The sequence below is a fragment of the Mauremys mutica genome, chromosome 12 (assembly GCF_020497125.1).
Source record: "Mauremys mutica isolate MM-2020 ecotype Southern chromosome 12, ASM2049712v1, whole genome shotgun sequence".
In the NCBI taxonomy this organism is placed as follows: Eukaryota; Metazoa; Chordata; order Testudines; family Geoemydidae; genus Mauremys; species Mauremys mutica.
Window position 1 is genome coordinate 5,861,418 of NC_059083.1, and position 10,374 is coordinate 5,871,791.

Below are 10,374 nucleotides of genomic sequence, written 5' to 3' on the forward strand. Positions count from 1 at the left end.
GCTGATGCCAATCAACAGCAACGCAACTACTGCTGCTTGACACCAGCAGGGGACCCGGGTAACGTAATTTAATTTTTCCTTCCTCCTGAGACTCGGAGGAAGGGATTGTAGATACCGTACTGTAGAGTCTGGGGGCAGCGAGATTTTCACTGGGGCCTCGTGTTTTAGGGGGCGTTCATTTCTGTAGCGGGAAAAAGGCACCGCGCTAAAGGGCCTTCTCGGAAAAGCAAGTGCCTTTAAGGTGCGAAATCACGGACCACTTTGCAAAGTCTTGAGCTGAGCTTCTCAAAGCAGGCGAAGGTGAGTGAAGGGCTCAGAGAAATGAATGACCTTTGAGCACTAAATTGCCTTAGACGTCTCCGAAAGCCCCAGTCCTATTTTTGTTTCCAAGGAGTAAATATTGATGACGGTGATATAGATTTAATGATCCGGATGTGTATGTTTTTGTCTCTCTCCGCCCACACACAACCCTGTCAAATGCTTTTTATTCATTTTTTTTTTAAATTCCTTGCTAATCTTGGTAGTTTTTCTCTTTTTTACTGTTGTTATTTGGAAACGGGATCTGTACATATTTGGCGAGTAGAGAAAAAAAGATTTTTACACTAATATATAGATTTTTGTTGTTGTTTAGCTGTTTCCTTTTATGTGGTGAATAAAAACTTTGCATTTTCTATACATGTCTCCTGGACGTTGCTTTCCTCATCAAAAGTTGTGGGAATTCGGTTGTAACGTTTTGTCAGACGAACTTGATATTGGGTTTTTTGATGATTTCAGAACTGCGGTTGAGTGTTGTAGATACACAATGTTGAGAGAGGTACCTCTGTTGACATAATACAATGCGACTTTTGCACCACACCACATCCCAATTTTAAAAAATCAGCACTCTGAAAAGATCAAGGCAGCCCACGTGAAATGGGTAAAAACTGACATACCGATAAATCTCATGACGTAGTTTTCAATGGGAAATCATTATTGAGCGAGGGGGCGTCTAGTTGGAGCTGTTCTGGCACTTACACTGGTCAGTTTGAGGGGGAAATGTGGCCTTCTGTCCCCAAATTATGCCCATGTAAAAAAGTGGGCAGGCTTCCCCCCACCCCCAACCTCCCCAGTTCTGGCACCCCTGGTTTCAGTAAACAGCCCCAAGATTCCAGGGTTGGAAAACCTGCATTATAGGGTTGGGAGGGGACCTTGGGTACTACAGGCTACACAATGGAGGAAAGTGGGGAAAAGAAGGCAGGGGGTTTCGGGGGTGGGCCACCCGGGTGACTGCCCAAGGCGCTGTGGTCGGGGGTGGGGGGGACGGACGTGGCAGCACAGGAGGTGTTTATGCTGCGGGTGTCGTGTCAGAAATTGCTCCCTGCTGCTGTCCTGCCCTCCCCTTATACAGCCCAGGTGGGAGAAGTGACCTGGGTGCTGGGAGCCCTGACGTCGCTCCCCCCTCACAGCCCCCAGGGCAGGGCCGACTCCAGGGGTTTTGCCGCCCCAAGCAGCCCCCCCCCCAAAAGCCACGATCGGGAGTGAGGGACCCTCCGCCGAATTGCCGCCAAATACCTGGACGTGCTGCCCCTCTCCGGAGGGGCCGCCCCAAACACCTGCTTGCTAAGCTGGTGCCTGGAGCCGGCCCTGCCCCGGGGGGTGGGTGGAGGAGCAGCGTTCGGGGGAGGGAGCAGCAGTGCATCCGTGCATCCGGGCCAGCTCCCCCATGTGGGTGCAGGACGGGGGTGGGCAGGGTTGGAGTAAAGGCAGGGAGTGCCGGGATTAGGGGCACAGGATGGGGTGCAGGGGTTCGAGATGAGGGGGCACAATACAGGGGTTAGGGGTGCAAGGGACACGGTGCCAGGGTTAGGGTGAAAGGGGAAGTGCGGGGATTAGGGGTGCAGGGGTTAGAGAGTGAAAGAAGGGTGGAGAGCCAGGGGCAATGGGGGGCACCCACAGGGGGCCGGGGCAATGGGGGGGCACCGCACACACGGGCCAGGGGTGCCAAAACCCAAGTTCCCCCAGGGTGGCATTTTCCCTGAGGCCGGCCCGGGCAGAGGGGAAGAAAAGGAACGAAAGCAGCCGAGCGAGCGAGCGAATGAAAACCGGTGGGCTGGAGGAGCGGTTACCAGCGGGGAAAAGAGGAGGGTCGCGCACAGAAAACCGAGCAAAGGGAACAAGGACAGAAAGGGTCAAGGAACAATCGACTGAGGAAAACCCTGGACGGTTGCTGCAGGTTGGCAGGACCTGGCTGCAAACTGGGGAAAGGGGCTGGACCGAGAGCCAGCGAATACAGGTCTCTGGGAGGGCCACAGCCGCAAAACAGAGGCCGGCGGGATGGAGGCAGCCGGCGGCAGAAAAAGAGAAAATGGCTGAAGGTTGGCAGGAGCTGGCTGCAGACTGGGGCCAGGCTCCCAACGGGCGCACGAGGGCCAGAAGAAAACGGACAAACGAAAGTTGCCGCAGGGCGGCACGAGCTGGTTCGGAGCTGGGGGCAGGCCAGGATCTGTCAGCGCCGCCCGGCGGATTCAGGGGGCCGGGGGCAAAGCAATTTCGGGGGCCCCTCCATAGAATAGTCTATTCCCGTGGGGGCCCCTGCAGGGCCTGAGGCCTGGGGCAAATCGCCCCCCCCCCGGGCAGCCCTGGGACCTGGGGGGACGGGGTGGGGTGCAGAAGAGGCTGGAGAGAGGGGGGAGCGGGCGAACAAACGCGGGAAACCGAGTCACAGGAGGGACCCTGGAAACTGAGCAGCAGGAGGCGGCGGGGTGGGCGGAGGGGCGGGGCTTACAGAGCACCTGAGCGCAGGGCTGCACCCTGCTGGTGGAAAGCCCGAACTGCAGGCTCTGCTCCAGCAGGGATGGGGGAGGGGTTCGCCCGGGTGACCCCTTCCACACAGCAAGTCTCTGAGCGTGACCCCCCCCCCCCGTATAAATTAACCCCCCTGGTTTGTATATTGAACACCATTAGAAATGCTGCAGGCGAAGCGGGTTTGGGGTGGGGGTTGGCAGCTTCCGACCCCCATGTAACAACCTCGCGACCCCCTGAGGGGTCCCGACCCCCTGGATTGGGGGAGGGGGGAATTCACTGCAAGGGGTGTAGAAAGCTGCTGGGGAGTGGAAGTTTGGATCCCTCCCCCCCCGTACACGTTGGTTATGGGCGAGGTTGGCTGGGGGGAGAACAGGACGGCAGCGGGGAGGAAAGAAACACCCTCCAAGGGGTACAGAGGGGAATGGGGGAAGGAGGAGTAAGGAGCAAGGAAGGGTAGATGGGGGAAAAGGGGTGTTCTCTCTCCAGCTCTGGGGCGAGTGGGGGCTAGTGGTTAGAGCAGGGGGGGCTGAGAGCCAGGACTCCTGGGTTCTCTCCTCAGCTCTGGGAGGGGAGTGGGGTCTAGTGGTTAGAGCAGGGGGGCGCTGGGATCCAGGACTGCTGGGTTTTCTCTCCAGCCCTATGAGGGGAGTGGGGGCTAGTGGGTTAGAGCTGGGGGGAGGGCAGGACTCCTGGGTTCTCTCCCCAGCTCTGGGAGGGGAGTGGGGTCCAGTGGTTAGAGCGGGGGTGGGGGGATCTGGGAGCCAGGACTCCTGGGTTCTCTCCCCAGCCCTGGGAGGGGAGTGGGGGCTAGTGGTTAGAGCGGGGGCGGGGGGAGCTGGGAGCCAGGACTCCTGGGTTCTATCTCCAGCCCCGTGAGGGGACTGGGGGCTAATGGGTCAGAGCTGGGGGAAGGGCAGGACTCCTGGGTTCTCTCTCCAGCCCTGGGAGGGGAGTGGGGGCTAGTGGTTAGAGCGGGGGCGGGGGGAGCTGGGAGCCAGGACTCCTGGGTTCTATCTCCAGCCCCGTGAGGGGAGTGGGGGCTGGTGGGTTAGAGCTGGGGGGAGGGCAGGACTCCTGGGTTTCCTCTCCAGCTCCAGGCACTGCTTATGACTCATGCAAAGGAGCTGAACTTTGGCCAGCCTGCGGAAGCGTGTGAGGCGGTGACAGCTGCCGGGTTCTCCCTTTCCTCTGGCGGGGGGGTGTGTACGGGTGTGCAGGAAACGAAAGCAAAAGCCCCGGTGCCCGTGGCTCCGGCTGGCCGGGGGGCTGCGATGGCGTCGGCGCTGGACGTGTCCAACCTGGCCGAGGACCTGCTCTGCCCCATCTGCCTGGCCCTGTTCCGGGAGCCCCGCACGCTGGAGTGTGGGCACAGCTTCTGCGCCGCCTGCCTGGAGCCCTGCGCCCCCAGGGGGCAGCGCCGGGGGCTGTGCCCCGAGTGCCGGCGCCCCTTCGCCCTGCGCAGCGCGGCCACCAACTGGGCCCTGGGCCGCCTGGCCGAGAAAGCCCGGCTGCTGCGGCTGGACGAGGGGGCCCAGCCGGGCGGGGGCGGGGGCGGGTGGGCCATCTGCCTGGAGCACGAGGAGCCCCTCAAACTCTTCTGCAGCCAGGACAAGGGGCCCATCTGCGTGATCTGCCGGGACCTGCCCCAGCACCGCGGCCACGTCTTCCTGCCCGTCAAAAACGCCGTCCAGAAATATCAGGTGAGGGCCTGGGGTCTCTGGGAGGGGAGTGGGGCCTAGGGGTTAGAGTGGGGTGGGGGAAGGAGCCAGGACACCTGGGTTCTCTGGGAGGGGAGGGGGACTTAGTAATTAGAGTGTGGGAGGGAGCCAGGATGCCTGGGTTCTCTGGGAGGGGAGGGGGACTTAGTAATTAGAGTGTGGGAGGGAGCCAGGATGCCTGGGTTCTCTGGGAGGGGAGTGGGTTCTAATGGTTAGAGCTTGGGGGGGCTGGGGGTTCTCTGGGAGGGGAGTGGGGTCTAGTGGTTAGAGTGGGGGGGGTGGGGCTGGGAGCCAGGATGCCTGGATTCTCTTGGAGGGGAGTGGGGGCTAGGGGTTAGAGTGGGGTGGGGGAAGGAGCCAGGACACCTGGGTTCTCTGGGAGGGGAGTGGGTTCTAATGGTTAGAGCTTGGGGGGGCTGGGAGCCAGGATACCTGGGTTCTGTGGGAGGGGAGAGGGGTCTAGTGGTTAGAATGGGGGGGGTGTGAGACTTAGGATGCCTGGGTTCCCTGGGAGGAGAGTGGAGTCTAGTGGTTAGAGCAGGGAGGCTGAGAGCCAGGACGTGTAGGTTCTCTGGGAGGGGAGTGGGATTTAATCGTTAGAGTGCAGGGGGGTGGGGCTGAGAACCAGGATGCCTGGGTTCTCTGGGAGGGGAGTGGGGTCTAGTGGTTAGAGCAGGGGGACTGGGAGCCAGGACTCCTGGGTTCTCTGGGAGTGGATCTACTGGGTTAGAAGATAGATGCTGGAAGTCAGGACTTGTGGGTTCTATCCCCAGAGCTGAACCCACAAGGGGTCTAAGTAGGTCGAGCTAGGCTGGGGGACACTCCCGGGCTCTGTCCCCAGCACTGCTCCTGTCTCATTGCATCCCCTGGGTGGCCAGTTCATGGGGGCGGGGAGGGGGGCTCCTCGCTGTGTCCTTGGAGAATGGGGCTGAAATCAAGATGCCGTTCAGTAAAGACACGTGCAAAGTGCTACACTTAGGAAGGAAAAAAAATCACACGCAGGCCTGCAAAGCCGGGAACCACAGGCCGGGTGGCCCTGCTGCTGGAACGGAGCCGGGGGGGTCTAGTGGCTCAGAAACGGAAGAGGAGTCACCCGGGTGATGCAGCCCCAAAAGAGGCTGATCTCATTCTGGGGGGGTTCACGGGTGTCGTGCGTAAGACACGGGAGGGCAGTGTCCCGCTTGGCACTGGGGAGGCCTCAGCTGCAGGGTCGTGTCCGGTGCTGGGCGCTGCACGTTCGGGAAGACGGGGCCGAACTAGAGAGAGGCCACAGGGGAGCAATGAAAAGGATCCAAGGTTGAGAAGCCCTGGCCTGTGAGGAAGGGGTAAAGCCCTCGCTGACGGGGGGTCTCTCTGCTGCACAGGACAAGCTGAAGGCATCTCTTGTCCCCCTGAAGGACAATCTGAACTCGGCCACCCAGGACCAGCGCCACCAGCAGAAGAACATGGCAGAGCTGGAGGTATGGTCCCGAGATGGGGTCAGGCTTTAACCCACGTTTACGGGGGGGGGGGGGGCTCGCTGTCCCCTCCTAGTGGCTGGGCCATGCATATAGGCCTAGGTGAGCGATGCCACGTACCCTGGTGGCTCGAGCGCTGGCAAGGAATTCAGGACGCCTGGGTTCCATTCCTGGCTCTGCCGCTGGATGACCTTGGGCCAGTCCTTGCCCCAATCCGTGCCTCAGTTTCCCTACCCGTCAGACAGGGATTATGACACTGGCTTCCTTCGGAAACCCCCCTCTTGAAAAATCAGCCTTTCCCGCAAGTCCGTTTTTTTGGCCAGCACTCGTTAACCAAGGGCCAGTAGCCAAGACTCAGGATTACGGAGCAGACCCGGAGGTTGGCAGAGCCGGGAAAACTTGCCAAGGGCTGCTGGATGTGAGGCTGAAACGTGCTAGGTGTTGTTATTGTTAGGAGTCAGTGACTGGCCCTAAGTTACCAGAGCCTGGCCGTTACCTCACCTTCCCTGCCAAACTGGTCCTGATTTAGGAGATTTGTCGCGTCCAAACCCTGTTTCACGCAGTTTCGATTGTTCTGAATTTTTCTATAAAAAACATTTTGTCAAAAAAATTCCCCTCTCACCCCTCTCAGCCTCCCAGCTCCCCCGTGAGGTAAGGAAGTGCTGTTCTCCCCACTGTACAGTTGGGGGAACTGAGGCACCGATCGTCCTGCCTCCCGCACACGCTCCGTGGGTGGCGTGTTTTGAACCTCCCGCTGGTTTCTCTGCAGAGCTGCACCCAGGACCTCTTGGGCTATATCGCCAAGGAGTTTGGGGTTCTCCACCAGATCCTGCAGGAGAAGGAACAGGGCATGAAAGAGACCGTGGAGAGGCTGAAGGAGGAGAACCAGGCGGAGATGGAGGAGAGGCTGAAGGAGCTGGATGAAGAAGTGACCTTCTGTAACGAGACCCTGTCCAGGGCCCGGGCGGGGCTGGACACCTCCGATCACATTGCCTTCCTCAGGGTGAGGCGGGATTTCATCTGCCAGGCGCTGCATGACGGAGCTGTGGCATGGGAGATTGTGTAATGGGGCTGGGAGCCAGGACTCCTGGGTTCTCTCCCCAGCTCCAGGAGGGCAGTGGGGTTTGTTGGGTTAGAGCGGGGGGGCTGGGAGCCAGGACTCCTGGGTTCTCTGCCGGCGCTGGGAGGGGAGTGGGGGCTGGTGGGTTAGAGCAGGGGGGGCTGGGAGCCAGGACTCCTGGGTTCTCTCCCCGGCTCCAGGAGGGCAGTGGGGTCTAGTGGGTGGAGTCTCTGGGAGGGGAACAGGCTGTCGAGGCAGAAGCAGGTTAGGGGGGATGGGCAGGTGTATGGCGTGAGGAACACGCCGCAGAAGGGTTATGGAGGGAAAGCAGCTGGGGACAGGAGGGGTTGGATGAGGCAGGGGTGGGAATTGGGGATGAGTGAGGGGGTGGGAAAGGGCTGTCCCATAGGGCTGGCATCTCACCCACAAGGGGGCACTGGTGTTCCTGTGGTGGGGAGTTCCAGGGGCTAATCCTGTCGCCTTCTCGCACATCTAGGGCATCAAGGAGCTGATGAGAAGGTGAGTGTGGTTCCCCCCCCCCCATGCACACTTCTTTCGAGGGCTACTCGGTCTGCGTGTTCCTCTCTTTGTGTTACTCACACACACACACACACACACACACACAAAATCGCACATGGAGTCACACACACATCTGCCCTCACACACAGATCTGTACACACACAATCGCACATGGAGTCACACACACATCTGCCCTCACACACAGAGATCTGTACACACACAATCGCACATGGAGTCACACACACATCTGCCCTCACACACAGAGATCTGTACACACACAATCGCACATGGAGTCACACACACATCTGACCTCACACACAGATCCGTATGAGAACACACACACACACAAAGAGATCCATATGTACACAGAGGGAGAGGGGTGTGTGTGTGTGTGTGTGTGTGCACATGCACAGGTGGCTGGTGTAATAGCTTTCTCCCTCTGTAGAGTCCGGGAGGATCAGTCGAGCCGCGGTGGGGAAGAGGACGGTGCAAGTGACGAAGGGTCCAGCAGCGACGACGATGATGGGATTGATGAAGATGAGGATGTGGCTAATGGCGAGGAGGAGGAGGAGGAGGGAGATGAAGATGAAGATGAGGATGTGGCTAATTGTGAGGAGGAGGAGGAGGAGGAGGGAGATGAAGATGAAGATGAGGATGTGGCTAATTGCGAGGAGGAGGAGGAGGGCGATGAAGATGACGATGGGGACATTGTTGCTGTGGACCCGGCTCTCGAGGAATTCAAGGACTCGCTGGACTTTGAGGCCTGGCAGGAAATGCTGGGGACCATCCAAGCAGGTCAGGCTGGTTTCTCACCCTTGTCCTTGTGGCGGGTTGTCACCCCCGGGCTGCAGTCCGGGAGCCGTGGGAACGGCTGTGCCCCTAACCTCTCAACTGGGTTGGCCCTTCTCACGCGGCTCTGCTGGTGGCTCAGCCAGCCTCTCCGGGCCCTGTTATCACCCAGCACGACAGCAGGTGGCGCCACACGCCCAACTGAACTACCTGAGTGCTTTACCCGAGCCCCTCGAGGACCTACAGGAGACAAGAGCCAATTTCCCAGCTCCCCAGCCCTGCACCCAGAATTGTCCTGTTTTGCACTGCACGGGGATCTGCACCATGCAAGCTCATTAATACAGTGGCTTTCCTCTCGATGTGGGAAAGATTTGCACAACAAGCCTGTGTCCACCAAGCCGAGATTTCCCCAGGCACTTCACTTCAAGACCCTCTGGTTAAGAGAAAACCTTTACACAAGTGTATTAACTGCAGGAGGAGAGATTTTAAGGGATTATAAATCCTTTGTCTTCCCGAGCTGCTTTCAGCTGTTGAGTTGTGGAGGAGTGAAAACCAGTCATGCTGTCACTCCCCACCTCATAGCGTCTCTCCACACGGCGGGAACCCCTTTATTTCAAGCTAAGTTCCCAGCCCAGTTTCTGGCAAAATACAGGTGCCAAACTGGAGTTTAATGTCACGTGGTCTGGTCACAGGCCCTTTCTGGGGCATAGAAGCCATCACTCATAGGCTTCCTGCCAACGTTTCAGCCGGCCTAAGCTCTTCCATGGGCCATTGTCTTTGCTGACGAGCCACCAGCCCTGGCTAGAGTCCTCTTCCTTGTACCTGGAAGGCTAGTTGTGGGTGTTACCCAGAATAAGCCCATTTGAAATACAGCTACAGAATCAATATTCAGATACACAAATGATACATGTGTAAAAATAGGATAATCATATTCAGCAAATCGTGTCTTTTTCATAGACGCCTCACATGACACATCTTGTACAAAATACATCATTATTATGTCACAATCATGCCTCATGCCACTGTGATGAATATGGGGTGCAGTGTCACAGTCCCTTTTGCAGACATCAGAGGGGAGCCGGGACCCACCCCAGAGCTGGCTGCATTTCTGCAAGGTATCAATATCCAACTATTTTTCTTTTCTAGCCACTGTCCATGATGGGGAGGACACACCTATCACATGGAACTGACGACCACCCGGGGTGCCTCTGTGCGGCCGATCCCAGCCCTCGGAGAGTCCGATTCAGAGGAAAAGCTGCCATATATTTTGAGGAGGAGATTTGGTGGAGGGTGAAGGCACCAGGATCCAGCCTCTCTAGCCTGCCAGTGTGAGGGACACGCCATGGAAATGTACCCGGATTGCCCAGCAGGCAGGACACCGGCATTTCATTGCGTGTTGCAGGAGTAGCTGATTCTATCGAGTCTTTGGACGATATTAACCTGGTTACGAGGACTTTTCAAAGTGGTGTATCAAATAAACCAGAGCTCAGAACAGAACCCAGGAGTCCTGGCTCCCAGCCCCCCTGGCTCTAACCACTAGCCCCCACTCCCCTCCCAGAGCTGGGGATAGAACCCAGGAGTCCTGGCTCCCAGCCCCCCCGGCTCTAACCCACTAGCCTTCGCTCCCCTCCCAGAGCTGGGGATAGAACCCAGGAGTCCTGGCTCCCAGCCCCCCCGGCTCTAACTCACTAGCCTTCGCTCCCCTCCCAGAGCTGGGGATAGAACCCAGGAGTCCTGGCCCCCAGGCTTCATGGCTTGTTGTGGGGCAGTTTCAGGAAGGGGGGGGGAGGTGTTTGCTTAGACTGTCCCCCAAAATGACTTCACCATGACCCCCCCAACATTGCCGGGGCAGCTGCCAGAGCCAATCACCGAGGTGCCCGGTCATTGCCAGCAGCCCTGGAGAAGTGAGGGTTAATGGGGGGCGGGGGAGAAAGCAGATTGGTGCTGAGTCAGGGCTGGGTGGGGAAGGATGGAGGCACCTGGCAGGAGGAATCGCCGAGTCAGCAGAGGAGGTGGGTCCTGCGGCAGCTGCAGCCTGGCCTCATTG

At 58.6% G+C, this 10,374-nt stretch overlaps 1 protein-coding gene across 1 annotated transcript; it reads left to right on the forward strand.

Annotated features, from left to right (window-relative positions):
- The first annotated feature begins 3,962 nt into the window (after nucleotides 1-3,962).
- LOC123346044 (zinc-binding protein A33-like) lies at nucleotides 3,963-9,895 on the forward strand. The gene is made up of 6 exons (XM_044983243.1): nucleotides 3,963-4,484; nucleotides 5,867-5,962; nucleotides 6,729-6,962; nucleotides 7,516-7,538; nucleotides 7,984-8,333; nucleotides 9,474-9,895. The coding sequence occupies exons 1-6, from the start codon at nucleotides 4,056-4,058 to the stop codon at nucleotides 9,515-9,517; spliced, it is 1,176 nt and encodes a 391-aa protein (XP_044839178.1). The 5' UTR covers nucleotides 3,963-4,055; the 3' UTR covers nucleotides 9,518-9,895.
- Nucleotides 9,896-10,374: the final 479 nt, after the last annotated feature.

What these genes read in the sequence shown, in the direction of transcription:
- LOC123346044 (XM_044983243.1), top strand. Translation starts at nt 4,056, where the DNA reads ATGGCGTCGGCGCTGGACGTGTCCAACCTGGCCGAGGACCTGCTCTGC. An exon ending in AGAACATGGCAGAGCTGGAG is followed by an intron (nt 5,963 to 6,728) that starts GTATGGTCCCGA and finishes GTTTCTCTGCAG; the next exon opens with AGCTGCACCCAGGACCTCTT. An exon ending in ATCACATTGCCTTCCTCAGG is followed by an intron (nt 6,963 to 7,515) that starts GTGAGGCGGGAT and finishes TCGCACATCTAG; the next exon opens with GGCATCAAGGAGCTGATGAG.